General features: G+C 34.8%; 1 protein-coding gene across 6 annotated transcripts in view; it reads right to left on the bottom strand.

Moving 5' to 3' along the window:
• The window catches only part of TFPI (tissue factor pathway inhibitor), a 106,807-nt gene that overhangs the window by 4,837 nt on the left and 74,771 nt on the right, over positions 1-27,199 (bottom strand). For all 6 annotated transcript variants that reach the window (XM_049615362.1, XM_049615363.1, XM_049615364.1 and 3 more), the window contains 3 exons: positions 20,901-20,939; positions 16,938-17,114; positions 15,894-16,079 (listed from right to left, as the gene is read on the bottom strand). In XM_049615362.1, coding sequence (XP_049471319.1) covers positions 15,894-16,079; positions 16,938-17,114; positions 20,901-20,939 — 402 coding nt within the window. The remainder of the gene's footprint in view (positions 1-15,893; positions 16,080-16,937; positions 17,115-20,900; positions 20,940-27,199) is intronic.

Here is a 27,199-nt window from a genome sequence, read left to right as displayed (position 1 = left end):
TAGAGAGGATATGCTAAATGTGCAAAATTGGCAGAAAATAGAACTTTGAGGAATCCAGCCAATGAAGGCAAAGAGGTTGTGCAGAAAGCTGTAAGTGGTTTGATGGCAAGCAAACCCTAAATGAAAAGACTATAAAAGAAATAAAATGAAACAATTTGAAGGAAAAATGAGATCTAATCTAAAGTAATGAACAGTAGTATAATCCTAATTAGACATGAAAAAAATAAGGATCTGGATTTACCTCCTGCCTTCTTGATAATTTAAATAAAGATTAGAGTGTCTTGATATAATGGCTTATTTAATAGAGAAATTCTGGAAAATAAATGGAATGGGATGACCATGGAAAGAATATATAAGACATTTTAGAAAGATGATAATTCTGTCAAAATTCAAGAACTGTAATCACATAAAGAATGCTGTCTTTGACTTTAAGTCTTTGCCTAGGTCTACAAATACTGATTTTAAAAGAACATCTTAGATCTATAAAACTAAAACAGTCAAAGTCATGTAGTCTAAATTCTTCTTTATGTATTCCTATTTGGGGGCTATAGTACAGCACATGATTATTGCCATCATAGATATAAATTAAGATGTTATTTGGTGAAAATATATGCTTAACTTCCAATGTTGAAGTCTCCTGCCTCCAATATTGGTTTCCGTGAGAGCAATTTTCTAACAGTGTAGTAGAGATACACTGTAATTGAGCCCTACTATTGTGCAAACTTGCCCAATGTATATGCTCTGGATTCTCATTAACCCAGAGTCTGGAATATGAGGAGGTTACCAGTTGCTACCACTTCTGTCTCCACAAACTTTCAAGTTATCACCTGTATTCAGATACAAAAGAAATATTCCACAAGCAATCAGCCTGATTTGAGAAATAGAGAAAATGGCTATTTTTTTTTCTCAACAAGCACCCATAGATGCTTCATAGCTGGTGTGTGAGTATGATGTTAAGATTTATACATCAGTTTCACTTTAGCACTTTGTACACAAGATTTATTAGCCCACAGTAAGTTGAAGATGATATACATAGATGTACCTGTAAGTTGTACACTTCTTCTTTACAAATGTTAATTATTATGTCTTAATAGCAAGATTCTACCTAAAGTTCCTTATTCCAAGAGAGATAATTTTTTTCTTTTTTTTTTTTAACATTTTATTTTTTATTCTCTATACCCAACGTGGGGCTCGAACTTAGAACCTGGAGATCGAGAGTTGTATGCTCTACCAACTGAGCCAGCCAGGCACCCCCAAGACAGAATTTTCTGAAAACATGAAGAAATTCCATCCCTCTTTTTCCTTAACCTGTAGTAAACCTGGCCCCACAAAATTAAGGCTACTTCAAAATAAGAGCAAAATAGACTAGTACATCTCAGGCTACAATCCCTAGACTAAAGGTAACAAAGGAGGAGCCTCTGTTATCCTAGGCCAAGAGCCTAGAACACCAGGTGAAAGCTAGAACAATAACAAGCCTCTGCAGGGGGATCTGAAGCCATGGAGGATACAAGTTTGGTGGGGAGAGGTACCCTAGCTTTTGTCTTTCTTTGGGCACCAAGTCTTCCAACAATGTCTGCCATTCACCATTCTACTCCAAAGCCAAGGGAAAGCGTTTCCTATAATATGGGACAGGGCAAGAAGAAGGCAGGGGTTTTATAGTTGACCAGCACAGATGCCATCAGAGAGTTTCACTACAAGTTAATTTGTCTCAAGCATCAGATTGCCTCTATCTGAAACTCTGACATCGGAACCAGAGTGTGTCTGGCTTGCTGCTCTCTGACCTCCTGGGAATTGGCATATGGACTTGAATTGTCCCTCTTATCAGACACTGGCTCCTGCTTAAAAAGCATCTATCTGTGACTGACCCAGTTACTGTTGTCCATCTATCTCAATTTGTTTGTCCTGACTTTAATCACTACCTACACAGATTATCAAATACAACTCACCTTCGACCCAGATAAATATCGCAGTTCCTAATTCTAAAAATACAAGTATTTTGATAGGTTAAAATTTGAAATTAGTTACTAAGAATGTTGTATTATAGTTAACTTTTAAAAGTTTTTAATACAATAATTATCAGATGGGGAGTCTTTGTAAGGCTATTACCTTCAGAACATGAATTCTACCTTCTATGTAAACGAATTCATTTCTCCTAAAATCATTTTAACTCTAAGAAGTTGAGAGTATCATTAGATTACTTTAGCACAGACAACAATATAATTAAAATATGAAATAGATGGTTTCTCAAGGACATTTTAGCTCCAAGATTTTTTGAGTCCTTGATTACCATCTGGTTCAATCTCCAAAAGTGAGGAAATTGGAATTTCTTGTACCTCATGAGGAGATAAGCTTGACTGTTTTCAATTGACATATTTATTCTAGATAAACATAAGCACTCACCTACTCAAAATCCAGACTTTGATATCTACAATGAAAGAAAATATAAAGGTTTTGAAGTAGCTGCATAATGTAGTTGTTTTGATCTAGGTTATAATTATTCAGATATTTAAGCAAGAATAAAAGGACACTAACCTGACTTCTGTTCATTTTCCAAAGGGAATTTAATAACCAAATGCATTCTGTCTTGATCTTGCCATTAGCAACAAGTTGAATAGCTTCCATTTAGAGGGTCTATGATAGATTTCAGAATTCAGGATCCACTTCTATTCTGCCAGGAACTGCCATGATCTAGTATGGCTGCTAAACTGTAAGGTGGTACTCCAAAAATCAGTTTTATATTTAAAGTGGCTTATGTAAATTTTCTCTGAAACTTAGACTGTAAACCTTAAATTTTATAGTCACTTTGAATATTTACTATGGTGTCTTTCTGCTCCCACTTTACATACCTAATATTTAGACTTTTATTTTACCAACCAATTTAGGATTTATGAACCACCCCATGACTTGCTGGGAAATTTTTTGTCTTCTGAGATTATTTTAGGGAATTGAATAATAAACCTTTTTCCTTTGAATGACATATTCTTTTTTTCCCATGATTTTCTAGTAGAGAAAACTATTTTAACTTTCTAATTACAGTTTATCATTGTAAAACACTGAATTAATACAAAAGTATAACAAATAGAAAACAAAAGTTCTCTATAATTTGACCCTTGTCCCATAACCACCCTCAGTGTTTTGGTGGGTATCTTCCTGCAAATTGTTTGCATAGGTAAACATATACTGTGTGAGCATACAGTACTGTGTATCTTTTTATACTTGATAATATTTTGTGAATGTTTCCATATTCATATGTATCATTTTTAATATGTACAGTATTTCATTTCTTGAATCGACAATAGTATGCTTAGTCAATCCATTACTCATGTGTATATAGATGATTTTTTTTCAATTCCAGATAGTGGCTCATGAGCATCTATACACTGGTTCAGATATTTCTAGAGACATTTCTAAAATTAGAATTGTGTAAAAGCTATATTCAACTTATAATTGGGTAGATGCTGCTGAATTTTCTGCTGAAAGTTTATATAAATATATACTGACACAATGATGTTTTAAATTGCCTAAACAATTACTTAATGTGGACCTTACTGAAGTGTGTGTATGTATGTATGTATGTATGTATTTATTTTAATGTTTATTTATTTTGGGTAGAGAGAAAGAGACAGGATGCAAGCAGGGGAAGGGGAGAGAGCGACAGACACAGAATCTGAAGCAGGCTCCAGGCTCTGAGCTGTCAGCACAGACCCCAATGCGGGGTTCGAACTCACGAGACGTGAGATCATGACCTGAGTCACAGTCAGATGCCCAACTGACTGAGCCCCTCCAGTGCATTTATTTATATTCACTTTTATTCTCTCCTCATACCCACAAAAGTAGCTGATTACTGTAGAGATGGTTTTCATAGGTAGGAAGCTTAGCTGTTCTCCAGGTTATAGCTCCACAATGCCGAGCTTCCTCTATGCTGTTAGGGATTCTCCAGAAGCTACTTTCAGTCTTGTATTTTATTTACTTCATGGTGTGGTAGGAATCAAAAATAGCAAAGAAATATTAGAAGGAAATATGCTAGAATGTTTGGCCACGATTGCCTCTGTGAAATGCAAATATGGTTGATTTTCCTTTTTCTTTTCTATTTTTTCAAGTTGTCTGCCATTATAATGTTCACATTACAAAATAAAATATATAATGTTAGAAATATTATTAGATAATAAAAATATTTTTAGATCCCAGAGTCCTGGGGCCATAAGGAAAAGGCTGGATATTGGAATCTGTGGTTAGAAATGGAGAGTAAACCTGCCATCTGTCAATTTGCTACTTATAGAGAGTAAATCTGTACTACAGGAAAAGTCCATTCACTAACAAGGGAGAATTGGTGTTAAATGGGCAGAAACTGACATTCTATATAGAAAAGAAAAAACAGCAGGGAATGGGAAAATGAGTACTGTGGAGTTTTGTTTTGATTTGGATTTTTGGTTTTGGGGTTTTGGGTTTTTTTGTTTGTTTTGTTTTTGGCCTATGTGTACAGTAATGTAGCTGAAAGTGAAATGTAAAAAGCATTTCAAATTGAAAGGTCATGGAGGAACAGACAGTAAGATACCTTGCCCTGATACGGAAGCCTCCACAGATTAAAAAAAGAAGAAGAGAAGTTGTATAGCTATTTATTGGTTGGATTTCTTGGCCTAGGTATGGCCTAACCCAATAGAAAGAGTTTACAAAGTTATCATCATCCAGGGATTTTTCTAAATAAAACCATAAAGAAAGCAAGCCATGGTAAAATTACAAATTATGAAACTGTTCCGAGTATAATTTATCCTGAGATAATTATGTCTTATATTTAGAAGTTTTTCCTCATGAAATCTGCAAAATTGAACACCCTACAAGATTTTAGTGAAAGGTGAAAATTAATGCTTATTTAGTTTCTTGATTGGCATTTAAGGAAGAGTGTAATTTCAACAAGGGGAAGAGATACAGGGGAAATAGGTGAAGGAAAGCACAAAAGTCAGGATATTCCTGGTTTGTTTGGGGTACTTTGAAATCTCAAGGCTATCTGAAGAACAGAGTACATGGAGAGTATAGTGGGATGCAGGGCTGGAAGAGTAGATTTAGACCAAATTAAGAAGGTTTTTGACTACTTATAGACTTGGATTTTATGATATAGACATTAATGAACAGCCAAAAGTATCGAAGGATCAAAAAGACAGTTCTGCTCTTTCTTGATACATGAAGCAAGCTCAACCAGGCATATGTAGGCTAAATTCTACAGGAGACTTGCAATAAAGGAGAATATGAGATGACCCTAACTGACGTAGGTACATTGGAGATAGATAAAATTAATTACCACATTGACTGTGGGCAGGAAGAGAGCTAGAGAGAAGATAATTCTAGTATTTCTAGACTGATTGACCTAGAAGATGGACTATTTTAAAATATAGTATGAAATATAGTTATAAGCTTTAGAATTTATGTTTTTTAGTTTTTAATATTTATTTATTTATATTGAGAAAGAGAGAGAACACACAAGCAGGGGAGGGACAGAGAGAGGAGGACAGAGATCCCAAGCAGGCTCCGCACTGTCAGTTCAGAGCCTGACACTGGGCTCCTTCCCACGAACCATGAGATCATGACCTGAGCTGAAACCTAGAGTAGGACACTTAACCAACTGAGCCACCCAGGTACCCCTATAATTTATAATTTTATCATGGCTTTCTTTCATTGTAGCTTTACTTAGAAAAATCCCTGAATAAAGAGAGAATTGTGAACTATGCCCATGCATTAGCCAGCATCTACACAAATAAATCCAAGATATTAGATAGAATATAGAACCCAGGCTTTAAAAAGACAAAATTTTAATTGTGATACCCTGCAGTGGAAGTACAATATTGTGACCCTGTCCTCCCATAACACTTGTGCAGCTCTGTGTCTTAGCATATAGTGCAGGCAGTGAAGTCATTTTTGTATCTATGCCTTTCCCCCATTTCAAAGGCAAGCCTATGAAGGACTAAAACCACCTTTCCTTTTTATTATCAAAAGACTTCCAGTTCCCGTGACAATTCCCATCATATAGGAGATATTTGTTGAACTGAACCGACATTAAGTATAATGGATCTGAACCTCAGGTCATAAGAGAAAGTTGGAAACACAGATTTGCAAGTCCTCTGATTAGAAATATGATCCAAAGACACTAACTATGTATTGGTGTTTTATAATTATGTTTGAATTTTAGAAGTGCTTTATTTTATTTCAGGTAATAGTATTAAGTATACTGAATGAAGATACTTCAGATCAAGGTTACAGGCTTTAGTTATATTAAAAAATTATTACTAATAAAATATATACAAATAATACCCCTGATTATTTTTTCCTGCTATAAACATCCACCAACACCAGATAATCATCATCAAAAACTTCAAATACTAATACTTTTGACCCCTTATTGCATGTTAAACCTTGGCCTAAGAATTTTATATATGTCATCATAATGATCACAAAATTTTGTGAGATATACTCTCCACATATAACAAATGAGGAAGCTGAGGCCAAGAGTTGTATAATTTTTTTTCAAGTCCACAAAAAAGAGTTGGCAAATAGAATTAGAGTTTAAATCCACATCTTTTTGCCCCAAACCCAGTGCTCTTAACCACTATGATATGTTCTCTGAAAACTAACTAGAAGATAATAAGTAAAGATATTTTAATAGTTATTAGAAAAAGAAAGCTGTCACAACTTCCTTTTTATATCCAATTTCCAAATTCTCTCCTGTGAAGCTCAGGTTCAGAATGTCTTCTATATTTCTTACCCCAAGTTACATGCATAGAGTTGGAGTTTATCAAGTTTGAATAGGGAAAAGATAGGTCATCAAATGAAGACAGTGGAAACAAATCTTGAGAGTAACAGTGCTGAGCCAAGCAGTAATCAAAGACATCAAATATTTAAAGACAAGAATTATTGAATTTGCATATTCACCCTGGACTGATTCTAGAAATAACAGACCAGAGTTCCAGGCTTTTATGTATTCTGTGATCATATTTGCATTAACCAGTCAGCTATCCACTTAATAGCATTAAGATCTGATGGAAGACTAGAAACCATATTCCACTGTGTCCCTGGAAAAGATGGAGTTGGGATTTTCCTAATTAATACATTTTATAATAATGCTTCTCAAACTTATTCTTGCAAAGATTGGTCATTATTCAAAGAGAAGAAGGGCCGTCAGAGAATTACAACATAGCGTAGCACAAGATTTTCTAACCTATTCCTCATTCCTAACCTGCTCTATAGCAATATATACCAAATTCATATGATAATGGGGATTTTTTTTCCCCTTTTAACAAAAAACATGTGCCACCAAAAATCAGACACACAGATCAATGGAACAAAAATGCCCAGAAATAAACCCAAACTCATATGGTCAATTAATCTATGACAAAGGAGGGAAGAATACATAGTGGACAAAAAACAAGTCTTTCCAATAAGTGGTTTTGGGAAAACTGGTCAGCTACATGCAAAAGTATAAAGCTGGACCACTTTCTTTACCATGGTCAAAAATAAAATGGATTAAAGACCTGAATGTTAAGACCTGAAACTATAAATAAACTCCTGAAAGAAAACATAGGCAATAAACTCTTGAACATTGGTCTTACCAATATTTTAGGAGTTTGTCTCCTCAGGCAAAGGCAACAAAAGCAAAAATAAACAGGTTGGACTACATCAAGATAAAAAGCTTTTTTGCACAGCAAAGGAAACGATCAACAAAACTAAAAGGCAACCTTCTAAGACTGAGAAGCTATTTGCAAATGATGTATCTGAAAAGTGTTCATACACAAAATATACAAAGAACTTGTACAATTCAACACTAAAACAACAATTTAATTTAAAAGTAAGCAGATGACCTGAATAGACATTTTTCTAAAGAAGACATACAAATGGCGAAGAAATACAGTAAAACCTCGGATTGTGGATAACTTGTTCTGTGAGTGTTCCACAAGATGAACAAACATTTCTAATAAATTTTAACTTGATAAATGAGTGGTGTCTTGCAATATGAGTAGTATGTGATGCTGAACATCACATGATCACAACTGAGCCAATGGTTCTTCTCTCTGTCTCTCCCTCTCTTCCTCTTGCTGAGGGATTGTGGGGGATTGTCTCCCATGCTCAGATGCTGGGTCTCAGGCCACAGTGTTTGGCAGAAATCAGGGATTTTTCAGAATGTTGGAAGGTGCCCACAACTGGCACTAGTGTATTTTTTGTCACTTCAAAGCACCTGTGGACAGTCCTTCACTTTTCCATACAAAGGTAAACTTAGGAATGGTTTGCCTCATTCTAGGTCAGGCTGCCTACAGATATAGACCCTTTTCCTCTGCTGCTTTATTGCCAGTTACATTAAAAGCAGTATATGACAAGAGTTTATTAATACCGGCCTGTAGTCAACATTTGTGAGAGCATATACAAAGGCCCCCATGCAGAAAGATTCCATTGAGCCAAGAGATAGCAGGGATCCCGTTAGTGATCATGAAAGTCATCCTACACAATAACCCTCCTCTCTCTTGTCTCCCTAATACCAGCCACGAAGGCTTTCAAAGGGAGGTGCAGGTTAATTTATGTTTCTTTATATTTTATATTTTCTTTATTATTTTGTATTATATTACAGCATTGTAATCATTTCTATGTGGATATCTTTGGGTTGTGCAATGAATCCATTATTTCTTATGGGGAAATTCACTTTGATATACAAGTGCCTTGATTACAAGCATGTTTTTGGAACGAATTATGCTTGCAAACCAAGGTTCTACTATCTGTATTAGGTGGATCCAAGACAAAACCAAATGGTAAGTTTAGTGAAATTACCTTTTCTCCTAAATTTCATTATGAACAATTTCAAACACAGCATGTTTCCAGAACAAATTATGCTCAAACCAAGGTTTTACTGTACATGAAAAGAAGCTCAACATTACTAATCATCAAGGAAGTGCAAATCAAAACAAGGAGTTGTCACCTTAGACCTGTCAGAATAGCTAGTATCAAAAAGACAAGAAATAACAAGCGTTGGCAAGAATGTGGAGGAAAAGGAACCCTCGTGTGCTATTGATGGAAGTATATTTCGATGCAGCTATGGAAAACTATATGGAGGCTTCTTAAAAAATTAGAAATACCTTATCCAATAATTTCACTACTGAGTATCCAAAGAAGGCAAACACTAATTTAAAAAGATATATTCACCCCTATGTTCACTGCAGTGTTATTTATAATAGCCAAGATAGGGAAGCACCCCAAATATCCATCAATAAATGAATGGATAAAGATGTGGTATATGCATACATATACATACCGCCAATGGAATATCGCTCAGCCATAAAAAGAAAAGAAAAGAAAAGAAAAAGAAAGAAAGAAAGAAAGAAAGAGAACTTGCAATTTGTGAGATCAAGGTCAGCCATAGAGGGTATTATGCCAAATAAGATAAGTCAGAGAAAGACAAGTTCCATTACCATTCCTTATACTGGAATATAAAAAACAAAACTTATAAACAGAGAATAAACTCGTGGTTGTAAGAAGGCAAGGGGGTAGAGGAATAGACAAAATATGTAAAGGTGATTAAGAGGCACAAAGTGCCAGTTATAAAATAAGTCATGGGGGTATAAAGTACAACAGAGTATAATCAATAATATTGTAATTACTTTGTATGATGACAGATGGTAACCACATTTATGTGATCATTTTATAGTGAACATAAATGTCAAATCACCATAAATGTACTCCTGAAACTACCATAATATTGTATGTCAACTATATATTTTTTTAATGTTTGTTTATTTTTGAGAGAGAGAGAGAGAGAGAGAGAGACAGAGTGCGAGAGGAGGAGGGGCAGAGAAAGAGGGAGACACAGAATCTGAAGCAGGCTCCAGACTCTGAGTTGTCAGCACAGAGCCTGATAAAGGGCTCAAACTCATGAACCAGGAGATCACAACCTGACCAGAAGTTGGCCGCTTAACCGACTGAGCCACCCAGGTGCCCCTAATTTCAATTAAAAAGTGCCATGGGGTGCTTGGATGGCTCAGTTGGTTGAGCATTTGACTTTGGCTCAGGTCATCATCTCCCAGTTCATGGGTTTGAGCCCCACATCAGGCTCTGTGCTAACAGATCAGAGACTGGAGCCTGCTTCTGATTCTGTGTCTCTTGCTCTCTCTGCCTCTCCCCTGCTCCTGCTCTTTCTCTCTCTAACACTGTCTCTTTCTCTCTCTCTCTCAAATAAATAAATAAATAAATATTAAAAATATTTTTAAAGTGCCATCATTAATTTGTTTGTAGCTTGTGTTAATTTGTGAATAAGTTTTGATTTATGGTTGTATAATCGTCACATGCATAACTAGTTTATTCCTACTATTTTACTTGTCCATACAAAATTAATGTCATACAATATAATTTGGTTTAAAAATAATTAGAGGTCTATGGTTTTTTTCTTTAAAAGTATCTGTGTATTCAAGTTTTAGAAACACTTCTCTGGAGGAATCTCATGACTGGGGCAGAAAATTTATCCTTGTTAAAACCAGAGATGGTCCAGGAAGAAAAGGATTAGCGAAAGTAGTGGTCACCTAGGGTGACTGTATTTGGATGAAGCAGTCTTGGCAGAGATGAAGTGCTACATTTTTGTTTCTCACCAGCTCTACCGGCAGGAAATAGAAGGTCTTATGGATCCCTTCCACAAGCTATCTATTTTTAGAAAGTCACGTTATCAGAAAATCAGGGTATGAGGCATCAGATTCACCATGCAGGCATATTTAGATTATGAGGGAAGTTTCTATGCTTCTTGGTCTGAGAGCACATTGTGAAAAACAAGACACTTTTTGGGGGCTATTTCAGTGGGTTTTTGATGAAGTGGGGTTTTTCACAGTTGTTGACAGTGCTGGTGATTAACTGTGGTATGTAGCTGCATGTTTAACTCTTTAGATTATGGGGGATGGTTTCTTTCCAAAAAGTTTCCATGGTTGCCATGTATAAGCACATCTTCAACAAGAGACCAAATAGAAGACAACATTGTCTTGCAAATCTATAAATTAACAGTAATGGTGTCTGACTTTCATTCAGGCAGTTTATATAACATCACTTCCAAAAGGCCAATGAAGCAATGAGGGACTAGGTCAAATATATAGGTGTTTCTTTTCTCTGTCAGATGTATGTGTATGTCTACGTGTGTCTGTATATGTTTGTTTTATGTTTATGTTTTTTTCTCCCTGTTTTTTTTTTCACATGTATGTAGAATCTGGCCAATAGGGCATATGCTGAATACAGTCAGGCAAGAGAAAGTGAGTCTCAGGTACCCAAATGATTTTCCAAATATCAGATTGAGTTGCCAGTGGGCTTTTGAAGTCTATCTGAAAATTTTTTTCCCAAATATCATATAACTGATGTAGTCCCAAGGCAGCTATTAAGAGCTGACATACAGAAGTAAAGAGAACTAAGAAAATAAATCACTTTTTTAAAAGTTTATTTAGAGAGAGAGAGAGAGAGAGAGAGAGAGAGAGAGAGAGAATCCCAAGCAGGCTCTGCACTGTCAGTGTATTTCTATGAATCCCATAAATAATAATAATGAGTAATATTTATATAGCATGGAATAGGTATCAGGCACTATGCTAAGTGAGCTATGTGTATCGACTGATTTCACTTGACAACAAAACCTGTAAGGTGGGTATTATATTATCATCCTCATTTTGCACTGGGAAAAAAGGTTCAGAGAGGTTATGAAGTATCTCAAGGTTGCACAGCTAGTAAGTGAAAGACCTGGGATTTGAGCCCAACTCTTCAGGCTCGGAGTCTTTTATCTACTATAATATAGTGCCAGTCACAAGGGAAAAGTCAAAGAAAACTAATTGTGGTAGTTTTTCATTCTGAAAATTATGCACAGAACTGCACATGTTTACAGAGATTGTTTTAGAATTATTTCTCTCACACATGTAGTGAGAGAATGCTTGGTAAGCATTCAGATATCTTCAGTCAAGATGGTTCACTAGAAAAAAAAATTCTCAAGATTATGTGCAATATGTAGTTAAGAATAAATAGCAATTAAAAAAATCACCAAACCATTTTCTAGTAAAAGCATGCAAAACTTTCAAAATGTTTCCTATTATCATCATGAAGAGAAACTTTAAAATTATATTTAAAAATATTCGGGGGCGCCTGGGTGGCGCAGTCGGTTAAGCGTCCGACTTCAGCCAGGTCACGATCTCGCGGTCCGTGAGTTCGAGCCCCGCGTCAGGCTCTGGGCTGATGGCTCGGAGCCTGGAGCCTGTTTCCGATTCTGTGTCTCCCTCTCTCTCTGCCCCTCCCCCGTTCATGCTCTGTCTCTCTCTGTCCCAAAAATAAATAAAAAAATGTTGAAAAAAAAAATTTAAAAATATTCTACTTAATAACAACAACATAATCTAGCGTGTTTTGGGAATATTCAAATATCCTACCTAAGGACTGTTATTTAACGGAAAGAATTTTAAATGAATACTATCCTATTTGTATTGTGGGGTATGATATTGTTCCTATTCACTGAATCAAAATAAAAAAAGATTTACATCTTTTCAAAAGAAACTAATACAGAGAAGCTTACACATTTGCTAAAACCTAGAATAACAAGGTCTTACATAAACATGGAACCATAGCGGGGCTTGGGCGGCTTAGTTAAACTGCCAACTTCGGCTCACGTGTCATGATCTCACATCCATGAGTTCACACCCGGCATCGGGCTCTGTGCTGACAGTTCACAGCCTGGGGCCTGTTTCGGATTCTGTGTCTCCCTCTCTCTCTGCCCCTCCCCCACTCATGCTCTGTCTCTGTCTCTCAAAAATGAATAAATGTTAAAAAGAAAATGAAAAAAAAAAAAACCATGGAACCATATTTTCTTAAATTGTAATAACATACCTTAATATAATTGCAAACTTTGGTGGATGTAGCTATTTTAGAGCTGGAATATGAAGAGTGTCTTCATAGACCTCAGCAAAAACCTTTGGTGGAATAGGAGAGAGATAATCTAGGTATAGGAAACGTGGGGGCACAGTTGCCTTCCTGCATTCCGCTACTTGGATGAGATGGAGAAAGGATCATCCAGGTCGCATTGAGGAGGGATGGCTGCATTCTGACCTGCACTTGGATGGGGTGGACGAGGGATCATGAAGATCTTAAAAATAGTTAAGGTGGAGCTTCACTGTCACCCTTTACACGTTAAGCCACTCTTGGTATCAAACTTCCCATAGTAGTTCCTGCAACATTATTTCATGTTTTGACTTAGGAATGTTAGAAAAATGAAAGAATGAGAAATAAATACTCCTAGGAAAAAAAAAAGGAAAAACAGTCAAACTGGCTAGAGGAATTTAGATTTTGAAGCAAACAAACACAATAAAAAATAAAATTCTCTAGACAAAAAGAAAGGAGGCAGATTTTCCCTAATTTTAAATGCAGTTACTATGAAAGAATTAAACGTCTCTTGTGTTAAATAAAAATCCTCTTAATGTTTTCTTTTAAGTTCATGTTGTGAATTTTTACTGTTTCCTTAGTTAATAATTTATCATTATAACCATTAATTTGGTATACTTTTTATTGTGCAGCTACATAAAAACTCAGGACATTTATCAGACAGTATTGAAAACTCATTTACTTTCTCACATGTATTTTATCTCTTCCTTTCTTTTTTTTTAATTTTTATTAAGACATTTCTTCTGAGTTTATTTATTTTGAGGGAGAGAGCACAAGCAGGGGAGGAGCAGAGAGAGAGGGAGAGGGAGAGACAGAATCCCAAGCAGACTCTGCACCATTAGCACAGGGCCCCATGGAGGGCTCAAATTCACGAACCTCAAGATCATGACCTGAGCTGAGATCAAGAGCCAGACGCTTAACTGACTGAGTCACCCAGGTGCCCGTCTCTTCCTTTCTATATTGGTAAAGTACCTGCCAAAAATCATTTTTATATTTCATAAAACTTTAAGGCATAAACATCTCCTGACTTACTCCATTCGTTATAATGACAAATGAATAAAGACCTTTATTTGAATTAGTGAAGTAATCCAAACAAAAAATATTGAAACATATTGAAAATTGATTTCATGCAATTATTTTATTAGCAGATATATTGTATCACATGTATCTTTAAGCCCATTAAGTTTGTTATTCTAAACTTCCACATCTTTCACACCATAGGATTTAGCATGCTTTTTCAATATGTGACTCTTAACTGGATTAAACAAAATGTCACTGAAAGACACAGGGCTGCAAGAACACAAACAATTCAATGAAATTACTTAATTTTACAGATAAAAAATCAGAACTAGAAAGACATTTATTCTTACCATGATTACAAAGTATTGTTTAAAAATGAGACTCAAATTCATCTGGCATTGAATTCATTGCTCTAATTATAGAATCTAATCTAAGGACCTGAAGGCATTTGAATATACTATGTTTTCAAACTCCCTCTGAAATGTTATATGCCCTTTAATGACATCTCAAGTGCTATTAGAATTTGAATGCCTACAATTTAGGGAATTTAATCCCTAAACTACCCATTCATTTTTTAAGACCTCACATTAAAAAATAAACACTTTACAGAAAGAGACATCTACTTTAGATTTCACAAATTAATCCTGATCCTTAGGCTGGCTTGAGGGAAATAAGGAAGGGTAAGGATGTGGGGAGGAGCAGATTAAAATGGAGAGGACAGAGGTTTAGGGATATAGAGAACCTAATTTTTCTTTCACATGATAGAGTCTATATGATGTTCCCTCTTTAGATCTTACATCTCCTTATACTTCCCAGTCGTTCTGTAAACATGTTTCCGGTTCTCTTTGTGACTTCTAAGGTATGGCATTCAGGGCTGAAGCAAATCCCACAGACGTGATCAGGTCAGTGTGGGACTAAACTTGGTATGTATATCCCTCCTTCTAGATGAGGGATAGTTAACATTTGCAGTGCTTTAAATCCATCTGGGCAGACATTTTGTTTGCCATGTGCTTGCTCGTTTGTTTGTTTGTTGCAAAGACCTGCTCAGAGACTGTCTGATTCTGAATACCATCTGATTCTGATACATGGCTGGGGTGGAGAACCCCTGCCCCTGTCTCTTTTTACCCAAAGGCTACAAATTTAACAGCCACAGAACTCTTCCAACTCTTGTCAACTTTACGTTTAAAACTTTCACATGGACTGCTTCTAAGCAAAATCTCCAATTCTTGAATGAGCACATGTGACTTTTAAAATTTAGGTAGGACCTTATCTTTATCCTGTTAACTTTCAGCTTTCTAGATGCTTTTTAACTGCCCAGATATTTGTGGTTTCTGGTTATGTTTTTCAATATTTTACTATTTTTTCCAGCTCTGCAGTTTTGTTGGTATATTTCCTTAATGTTTGTTTAAATTTGATAAATACGCTGAAAAGTATCTTCAGAATAGCCCTAAATAGCCCAGGCATAGCCCAGAAAAGAATTTTGCAGAAATCCAAAAGAAAATTCCTTTCAGAGTGACCTAACCTTTGGGGATGGCTAGTCAACAAATTCCTAATCTGTCCTGTGACCAAACACCTGAGGCCTTGCCCAATACCATGCTCAATTTAAGAGCACCTTATACATTGCTGCCATTATAGCACTTTACCATCAGATGTTGATGCTGATAATTGTGAGAATTATTTTATATGATAATTTGGCATAGAGTTGAATATCATAGGGAAGTTTTCATGTGATATATAATCAAAAGCCTACTTCAAAGCATACTTTAAAATAGATTAGGAAAATCATCACCCTTATGAGACTGAAAGACTTAAACATTTTGAATCTCAGTATTTCAACACACCTATTATTAGATAACAAGAGCTACATTGCTTAAAAAAGCGAATCGCAAAGTTCTCATATACCTTCCACTTCTATTTCTACCATAATATTTTTCTGGTAGCAATTTTAAAAAGATTCTTACCAAAAAAGCTAGGGACGTTGGTAGGCTGGGGAGTGAAGGAGTCATTATTCACAGAATCAAGCGGTAATGTACTATTCACAGATTCAGGCAGTAACATATTAGTTGTAGAATAAAGTGGTAATATACTGTCTGTAGTTTCAGACAGTAATGTATTATTCACAATCATATCCAGCTGGTTATCATTCACTGGGAAAAAAATACAGCCAATTAAAACACAGCAGTGTCATAAGTTCATAATTGTACATGTAAAGCAAAGCATAGTGGTTGTGTTAAGAGTAGACTTCTGAAAATTTTTTCACATTGCTATGTTAAATTAGTTAACAATAAATATTTACTACACTCACATATATAGTTAATATACAGTTATATATACAGTTAAAAAGATAATATTTCTGTGAGCAACTTTGTAGTTCTTGGCCAAAAAAGTTAACAGTTAAATTTTAAGGCAATCCTTCAATAAATTTTATGGTTAGAAAAAAGATGATTGATTTTCTGTGGTAGGTTCCAAAGTACTACTTGCTCTCAAATTGTTATAAATCTAAGGGATTTCAGCAGCCTGATTCTTATGCCTACGTTGTACTACAATATTCTCAGGAAAGAAAATTAAGTAATGTAACTTAAAAAAAATCTATGGAAATAATTTCCACTATACATTTTTTAACTTTCCAGTGCTTTACAAAATTATTTATTTTATTTTAGAGAAGGGGAGAGGGAGAGAGAGGAGAGAGAGAATCTTGAGCAGTCTCCGCATTGTCAGAGCAGAGCCTGACGTGGGTCTTGAGATTATGACCATGAGATCATGACCCTAGGATCACGACCTGAGCTGAAATCAAGAGTTGGATGCTCAACTGACTGAGCCACCCAAGTGCCCTCTTTTTTTTAAGTTAACATAGTGACTAATTTTTAGCAGATTTAGTGGATGCAAATGTATCTTCATTTGCATGGCTGGAACAAAAACTGAGTAAAGCTGAACATCTTCTAAGATGCCTTATTTTTAAAGGAATGACTCTAAATGAAGTAAAACGAGATGGGAAATAAACTTACCTGCATCTTCACAGGTGTTCTTGCATTCCTCAAGTGATTCAAAGTTGTTTTGATTGCCAAGGCACCCACCGTACTTGAAACGTTCACACTGCTTTGTGTCATTGCTGTAAAAATACCTAGTCATATAACCTCGACAGATTCCACTGTCTTCATCCAAAAAGCAGAATTCTGGCTTTTCTAGAAATTATAAAAATGTCAGAAAGAATACTCTTTTTTGTGAATAATTTGTGTTGATTAAATGTATAACTGACGAAGTGGAAGTTACTTAGTGAGTAAACATGAAAAGTGAAAGATAAAAGGTAAACATAGAACTTTATCCACAACTGCACAATATTAAATAATCTACTGCATCTACTGTGACATTTAGAATAAGGAAGATACATCTATTGTCACATATAGTTGCTATTGAAATTTCAAGTTCTAAATTTCTCATAGTAAATTAGTAGGGCAATAACTATCAACTATTTCATGAATGGAGAGAATAAAGGCATTTTATTTTACCCTTGGTTTGGAAGCACAAAATATTATGACAAAATTTTGGTCTAATTATGTTTATTAGGCTTATGTGCATTGAAATTTAGGAAAGATCTAGGAATATTTCATATTTTTCAGGGGTAGGCTCTCATTAGGGAAAGAGGTGTAATGTCTTGCGTTATTACAATGGTTTCAATTTTTAAAATATTGGAGCAGAAGCTTTGAGGCGTATGGAAGCTTTCAGAGCTATTCTTAGAAGTTCCTGAATACTTATGCTGGAATCTGTATTAGGTGTGACATCTACCACTGTGTCTCTTATTTTTCTTCTTCCAGGCATTGGAGTGACTCCAACAGTATAGAATCAGAAAGGAAATACATGTTCAGGGATTGGAGAGGCATTTGAAAAAAACCTAATACCCATTCTTTGATAGTACTCCAAACCAGACTAAACACAGCTGCCACAAACTTGCGCCACTGTGATCTACATTACAAACCTTGTCTACATGCGTACTCTGTAAAGAAGAGAATTAAATTTATTTTCAAAATTATGACCGCAAGATATATGGGGCTTGAATTTTTTAGGGCAAAGCTCCAATTTCTTCATTTTTCCCCTGCACCTATATTACCAGAGTGGCAAAATGAACTGTAGTATATCCTTTTACATCTTAAAGCAACTTGTTCTTCTGTCTCAGGGAAGCAATACTCAGGAGTGTTTTACTATGAAAAGAGCATATATTTAATAATGTTAAAGATTTCTGCAACAGTTGCAGATCTTCAGAAAAAAAAAACAATTTCCCATGAGAGCACTGTTTTATTAAATAAAACATTCTATTTAATATAGTATAAAATATCTACTTTCTATTACTTCTCAAAGTACCAATTTGGAAGTTATTTTGTTTATTCTTTATTGCCTCTTGTTTCTCAAGGTGAATGTTACTATTATTCCCATAGTAACAATTTGTGGTTAAGTTTATGGCACAAGGGAAAAAAAAAAATTCTAAATTTTTGTAATGCTTTTCTATAAGAGAAAGAGCAAAAAATACATTCAAATATTATTTTGATACATTTTGACCTTAGCGTGTACTTCTTATGAAATTTGAAATCATCTTGACCGAGAATATAAGAATTCTATGTTTAACAAAAAGGAGGAGGTAAAATATATTGCATATAAAAATAGAAAACAATAAGAAACTATGCTGAGAACTATAAATTAAGAAATTATGCAACTACAAGTTGTTATTTATGGGGACCCATTGTAGGATATAAATTTATTTTAGGACAAAGTTGAAATTGCACATTTGCAAAATAATTCTCCTTGGGCCTACGGTTTAAAATAAGGCTACAAATCAAGAAACTCATGCACTATATTCCTAAGATAAAGTAATATTCATATTAAATCTATATACACAATCCTTGGCCTAAACTGATGCTTGGTTAAAACACATAATACAGACTTCAAGCTATAGACCAACCTCCACAAACCACATTAATTTTCACTGTTAACTTTTGTTTGAGGCTGCATACTTGACAATTGTTTTAAACCAGACCATTTCTGGTTTAAATGGCATCTGAACATTTTTTAACACGTGTGAATAGTATTGATAGCTTTAGTCTCTAATTTCCATGTACTATATCAATTAAGAATGAAGAGAAGAGGAACTCCTAACTAGGAAACTAATTACCTACCTACCTACCTCACTGCTCTCTAACAACCTTTTAAGCCAAGCAACTTTGCCACCTACCTCCCTGACTCTTGACAAATGTATTCATTCAAGTTGCTCCTTGATCTTTGCTCTTCCTTTGACACAGCATATCTCTCATCCCTGGGTCTCCTACTTACTGTCATATCTCCTACAAACGCTGAAGTTGAACTCTACAGATTGGGGATTCTGGAGGCTTGGTGATCTCACTGAGCAAAGCAATGCAGTGAACTGGAGTAGGTTATAATCACAATTGAGGAGCCCTTATTTTGCTCTTGAATATGACCACTATTCTAGGATGATTAAGAACTCCATAAACCTACACAGGATGAACATTTTTGCCTTGTATCTAAGGAAATGATATATATATATATATTTTCTTGAGTTAATTACAATCTGACAAAACTCAGAAAAAAATATAGATTCATAACTTGTTAAAGGTAAAAGAATTGTTTCTCTGAATATGCTCATTTTATAGAGGAAAGGAAAGGGAAATAGGGATTCAATTAGGAGAAGTGATTCCTGTGGTTCTTAGGTAAGCGCCTGTGTATCCCATATTCTTTTTCCTCACATCTAATGTATACTGTGCTTTACAGTTTATAAGATTGTATTTCATACAGTGTCAATATTTTTACTGTTTGGAGCCAATTAACTTTGCTAACAATAAGATACTGCATTTTTGGAAAAATATTAACATGAATTAGTAAAAAAAAATGGATTCTAAATTATTAAATATACAATAAATACCATAATTATATGTTAAATTTTATCTGCATGTAACTTTTTCCTAATTTCACATTTTTATAAAAACATTCTAACATTTAAATGTTTGTATTTCCTTTCTTTTAATTGAAGCATTGAACATTTTTGTAAACATTAACTCGGCATTTTAAGAAAGCTATTTTAAAATTTGTAAATAAATATATCCACCAATGGTATTTGTACAAACTTTGCCACTGAATTTATTTTACAAATTTTGATTCAAAGTCTAATGTCTTAAGGTTATCACTGACAAAAGCTTTCAACTCCCTCACACAGTTAAATCAAAGTCAGTAAAATTAAAATACACTGAATTTTGTAGCTTTTTCATGTCTGAGTTAAATAATTTGATCTCATTGTTTAGTGTTATCTCATTCAAATGCAAATAATATAAATGGTAATTGGACCAAGTCAGTTCCTAGACTTTCCTAAAAGGAGAATATCTTTCTTAATATATTGGTACATTTTTTCATGTGCTAATATAATATATTCATCAGAAGATAATTATTTTTAGGTAAAATCAATAAATAAAATAATTTAAATCACAAAATAAAAAGTATGCACACACACTAAATAACATTGACGAGAGCACTTATTGTTAAATATTTCCATTTACTTCTGCATACAGACTGTTGACAACTCAAAGGCATATATTCATTCAGGGGAATACTGGATAAAGCTTGCCAAAGCTACACAATGCTGAGATATCAAGGGATTAGAGCTCTGAGAACTAAAGATTAGAGGCATCTAAAGTACTGTTCCGGAGATGTTGAAATAGCATGTGCATGACTCTGGAATGTGACTGATCTAATACTAAATATCATGCTTTATTAAAATGGGTGTAAATATAGCATCTGAAGGCTTCCCTACCAAATAGCATGTATTTGTTTCTAATTTTTCATTATATCTACTGAAAACACCATTTCAAATATTGCATGGGGTTATGATGAACTCCGTATCAAAGAAAACTAAAAATTGAATTTCTAAGTGCCTTACATACATTCTAGTTAGCATACAAATGAATGTTTACCTTTTTCTAATGTGGTCTCTGTCCTGGTCTTTATATAATCTGCGAGAAAAACGTGTATCAATTACCACAAATTATAAATAAATTACATATACATTTCAATTTAAAAAAATTAGAATGATGTGTTTATTACCATTAAAATTATTCTTTCCTATGTCAATAAATTTCTTATTTTATCTAAAGATTAATTTTAATTATTATAAATATGAAGCCATCTGCATTGTAACATAGTACTGTCTCAAAAATGATGTTGAAAGTTTCTAACACATTGACAAAAGCATGAATTCATGGTGAACTTCATTTGCTATTCAAAAGATCTGTGATTAAAAGTGATTAAGATATGGGGTGCCTGTGTGGCTCAGTCAGTTCAGCGTCTGACTCTTGACTTCGGCTCAGGTCATGATCTCATGGTTCATGAGCTCAAGACCCACATCGGCCTCTGCACTGACAGTGAGAAGCCTGCTTGGAATTCTCTCTCTCCCTCTCTCTGCCCCTCCTCGCAATGCACTGTCTCTGTCTCTCAAAAGAAATAAATAAACTTTAAAAAAAAAGTAATTGAGATAGAATCTACCCCTGAAACCAAGAACACACTGTATACACTCTATGTATGAGCTAACTTGACAATAAGTTATATTTTTAAAAAGTCATTAAGATAATGTGAAATATGGAAGTAATTCAAGTAGCCTACTTTGCATATAAAAACAGACAATTTCTATAGAGAATTGATAGTAGGGGTGGAAAAAACCAGAATTATCTTTTTTCCTGATTCCTTTCCCTGAATAATTATCTCAACCCAATTACAAGTTGTATTATTATTTCCAAGTACAGAAGAAAAATGAAACAAAAGGTATCTGTGACATATTTTTTGGTTTAACATCAAAGAATTAATGGAATAACTCCACTCAAGAACTAGGATGCCACTTGTCTTTGACCCACTATATAAAAGTATGGATTCTAAGTTCTAATTTAAATGATAGGTAATGAGGGGTGCCTGGGTGGCTTAGTCAGTTAAGCTTCCCACTCTTGGTTTCAACTCAGGTTATGATCTCACAGTGGTTCCTGAGTTCAAGCCCCAACTCTAGTTGCAGGGCGTGGAGCCCTACTTCAGGCTCCTGAGATTCTCTCTCTCTCTCTCTCTCTCTCAAATAAATAAACTTTAAAAATTAATGATAGGGGGTGCCTGGGTGGCTCAGTCGGTTAAGCATCCGACTTCAACTCAGATGACAATCTCGCGGTCCGTGAGTTCGAGCCCCGCATCGGGCTCTGGGCTGATGGCTCAGAGCCTGGAGCCTGCGTCCGATTCTGTGTCTCCCTCTCTCTCTGCCCTCCCCCCATTCATGCTCTGTCTCTCTCTGTCTCAAAAATAAAATTGATTAATATGTGGTTTTAATTTACTCATGTAAAAGTAAAGCTGAGTGATGCTTGTTGTACAATCATTTGGTTTACACAGAAAAGCTTTGGTCAAGGCAGCTTATCATTAGTTGTATGGCCAGAGAGACAGGCAAAGAGGGAGACTGAGAGAGAAAGAAAGAGAGAGAGAATAAGTTGGCTTATATACCTCTTTCAGACCCAAATCAGCAGTTGGGTTATTTTTTGGAGAATAAAACATCTTTGAAAGAGAAGGAAATGAAGTCTCTTTTTTGAATTTTGAAACTATGTTTCATTCAATAGTCTTTTAAAAAAGATATATTTCTAATTGTATTTTAAATATTAAGGAAACCTCAGGAGTCTTTTTTGTTGTAAATAAAAAACTCTCATTTAATGTGCTTTAATTAGATAGTGAATTGTTATAATAGACTTACACTAAAATATTTTTATATACAACTAATTTGTTACAGTTTTAATTTATGAGAGCAAAAGAATATATACAGATAAACATTATATCAGACTAGACTGCTGAATAGTTTATACTGTTTTGCCTACAACAGCCATTGGATGGGAACATAGAAATGCCTAATTTCAACGTTCAAGCAGTTTTAAAAGAGATAACTTGTTTGTTTTCTGATTCCATTCCAAGTTTGATTAATTTAGCTGATATACATGTGAATTAACTCAACTATGTGATTCAACACACTAGAATTTAAATGTTTTTATATTACCAATGATTAGCTTTTAGGATTCTGGAAATAAGAACCATGAACACCCAATTTAATTGATAATTATGCCAATTACAGTCTGAAAAATAGATAAGTTTTACAGTAAATTATCCAAATTGTCATATTTTCCTAGATTTATTTACAACATAACATTACTGGGACACGTGGGGGGCTTAGTCGGTTAAGCATCTCTTGACTTTGGCTCAGGTCATGATCTAATGGTTCATGAGATTGAGCCCTGCATCGAACTCTGTGCTGACAGCTCAGAGGCTGCTTGGGATTCTGTCTCTCCCCTTACCCCACTGGTGCACATATGCATGCCCTCTCTCTCAAAATAAATAAATAAACTTAAAAAAAAATAACATAGGGGCACCTGGGTGGCTCAGTCGGTTAAGCATCCGACTTCAGCTCAGGTCATGATCTCACGGTCCGTGAGTTCGAGCCCCACATCGGGCTCTGTGCTGACAGCTCGGAGCCTGGAGTCTGCTTCGGATTCTGTGTCTCCCTCTCTCTCTGCCCCTCCCCTGCTCATGGTCTCTCTCTGTCTCAAAATAAATAAAAACATTAAAAAAAAAAACCATAACATTTACTAATGATATATTAAGGAGTAATGAGAGTATATTTTACTAATTCCCATTTTAGTAACTCCTTTAACCCCAATATATATGAATTCACATTTTAAATATTTTATTAAAAATATTAAAATGTAATTAATATTCAATAATTTAGTTCATAATTATAGGACACATTTTAGGAATTGTAACTTAATCTATTCTTTTTTCATCTTTTTTCTCTTGTGTAGGAGAGCAGAGAATAAGACTAATTTTTAATGTTTCTTATTTGTTGAAATCAGCCTAGAAAATATTCTAAGCAGGTAGGAAAATGACTATATGGACAGAAGACTCTCATTAGTAAATAGGTCTTCACAATCTGAACAAATAAAACATGAAATGACAAAGTTAAAAATAAGGAGAATGGAAAAAGTATTTACATGCTCTTTAATTCCTTATGGAGAAAATCCCCATGAAAAGCCCCATGAAAAGTCACTACTAGCCCAACCAATAAAATAGTAATTAATATAGACAGCATACTTTCTAGAGCCTTTAAACCTGTTTGAGGAATTGATGAAATTCTATGAAATTAAATATACCTATTTTAACTTTGCTGTAGAGGCTGACTGGTTATAAAGTTAATGAGAATTTGATATCTTTCATCTACTTCTGTAATTTCCAACACTACAATGTGCCTATTTTCCCAAAAATAGCAATCAAAGATAATGTTGTGGGAAAAAAAGCAACTAACCCAAAAGACAAAACATCTTGAAAGCCATGTATCCAAAGCCATTTTGCAAACTTTTTATTTTTTAAAACCTATTAACTTTGTTTCCATGCCTCTATTACATAGGTAAAAACAACAAACAAAAGTATACATATTTGAAAACAACTAACAAAGCAACTTTACATGCACAAGGAGAGCTGTGCATACATATCCAACTAAACACATTCATAGTTCCTGAAACGTTTGGCTTGCCCTGTTCTCAGGCTTGGTAGTTCACAAGCTATAGTTGTCATTGGTCTTCCCTCATAATACAGAATTTCACCTTTCAAGCCGTACTACACAATGTATGTCATATGTTTTATGTGCACCATACTTATACCATCTTCCGTTTCCCTAGGAAAAACACTTAAAAATTGGTATGAATTTCTATAATGAAACATCTAATAGCATTCTGTCAATAATTTATGCTTAAGTAATTACATATTAAACAAAAACCAACAATTTCTTAAAATAGTCACATTGATCTTAGTTAATTGTAAAATAATTAAGTTCTCTGCATAAAGAGGACCACTTTTGAGAGATTTCACTGGCTGCTTCTATAGTATTCATACCTTATCATGTCAACTAAGCAGCATGTTTTACACATGAGTAAAAATTGAAACTACTTACGAGCATAATGAAAAAAATATATAATTTAGTAGACAGAGACATGAGCAGGCACGGCAGGATAAAATGACAACATGTTGATGTCGTTATTTTCTAATGTTTCCAAGTGCTTTCAAGCCTACAGTCACATTATTTACTGGAAAGGATCTTTCCCTTGAACAAGTAATATAAATATTTGTGTAAGTAGCATTAATGATTTGTCTATGTGATTATCACATCCTCAATGTGCACAGGAAGAAACAGAATTTCAGAGAGTAACAAGTAACATTCAGGTTGAAACGAAGCAAAGCTTTTATCATGTTTATTACTTTTTCTTTATTAAACTGTTATTCTATTTATAAAAATAATATGTCCATCTTCATAGAAAATCAAATAACCATGGTTGTGTACTATCTGTTTCTAGACTATTTATTCTGTTCCACTGATTTCTGTACTTATTCTCACATCCTCCTCCTCAATTTTTGCAGCTGTACTATAACTCTTGAAATCAGATAAAATTCTCCAAACTTGCTCTTCTATTCAGAATTGTTTTGCCATTTTAGGTCTTTTGTATTGCATATCAATTTTAGAGTTGACTAATTAATGTACAAACAAAAATGTGCTGGAATTTGATTGGAATAGGATAGAATTTCCAGATCCATTTGGGGAGAATTTATATCCTAACAACAATGAGTCTTTCAATCTCTTAATAGGTTTTCTATCTCTGTTTATTAAAGTCTTCTTTATTTGCCAATGACTTTTTAACAATGTTTTATAGATCTCATTGTACATGTTGTGCACTTTTGAATTTACATCCACCCCTAAGAACTTCATGTTCCATTATTTTAAATGGAATTGTCCTTTTAAAAATTTTGTCTAATTTTCTATTTGTTCATTGCCAGTATATGTGTATATAAATATTTACACTGTCCTTTCCTCCAGTGAGATACCTAAAATCTTCTGCAAGTTCTTATAATTTTTCATCAATATATTTGGGTTTTTTCCCAGTTATATGAGAACTCTGGGAATTGTCCCACTTACAAATCACTATAATTATTTTCTCAAACTTAAGGAATTTCATCAAATGCATGCAGTTTTGTTATTCAGTGACAAATTCAAAGGGACCCTTATCCAGACTTTTTACCTTTTTCTCCACATATGTCCATTGTCTCCAACATATTATGCCTCAGAGCGCAGTCACCTCAATCCCCAATCTCCAATTCCATATTCTCTACCAGGGAGACCACCATGCTGTGTTTGGACTCCCCTCCATTGACTGTGGTTCGGAAGCACGTTCATGCAGAAAGCTGAGAGAAGGCAGGCCTCACCTCACGTGCCCCTTCTCTCAAAGATCGCAAGCCTGCACTGCCTTTTTTGTTTTAATTTTGTTTAATGTTTATTTATTTTTGAGGGAAAGACAGAGCATGAGCTGGGAAGGGGCAGAAAGAGAGGAGACACAGAATCTGAAGCAGGCTTCAGGCTCTGAGCTGTCATCACAGAGCCTGACATGGGGCTCGAACCCATGAACCATGAGATCATGACCTGAGCTGAAGGCAGACACTCAACTGACTGAGCCAGCCAGACACCCCTGCACTGCCTTTTGATCAATGTCTGCAAACAGTTGCTTCATATATTTTGCCCACTTTTCTAGTCATTTGTATTATGAGAGAAAATTCAGTTCCAGCTACTCCATCATAGCTGAAGATGAAATTGCTCCTTTGATGATTTTTTTAAAAGTCTAGCAATGCTTTTTCTATATGCCAGCTATATCCTTAACAGTAGCTTTCTATATAAAATGCTCAGGTATTCAAACAATAAAACATAAGTGGCTTTTGAAGATATAATAAGGATATGGAAGCAAGAGACTCGTATTATACATTAGGTATATAAACAGATAATAATGTTTTAGAAGATATTATAAGCAAGACAGTCAGTGAAGAACCAAATGATTATGTTTGATTAATTCCTAAAGAAAAGGGTAACCTTTGCACAATGGTGAAATAAACGATTTGTGAATTGTAAAAAAGAAACAAGTATGTATTTCAGGAAAGAGGCCAGGTGATGAAAATGTGTTGGCTCCTAAACGAAAAAGTGAGAATTACGAAGAATGAAGCAACCAGGCCTCTGAGCCAAGGTGCTGAACCTGAGTGATATTCAACTCAACACAGAAGGATACTTGGCCCAGTATGGAAGAGAAAGAGGTATAATGAATGGAAAACGACCCGGCAATCACAAAAACCAAAGGCACTACAGAGGATCACTGAACTGCTTAATCTGTGTTAG

The sequence above is a fragment of the Panthera uncia genome (assembly GCF_023721935.1).
Source record: "Panthera uncia isolate 11264 chromosome C1 unlocalized genomic scaffold, Puncia_PCG_1.0 HiC_scaffold_3, whole genome shotgun sequence".
In the NCBI taxonomy this organism is placed as follows: domain Eukaryota; kingdom Metazoa; phylum Chordata; class Mammalia; order Carnivora; family Felidae; genus Panthera; species Panthera uncia.
The sequence above is the reverse complement of the archived record's forward strand: the minus strand, read 5'-3'. Positions and strand labels throughout refer to the sequence as shown.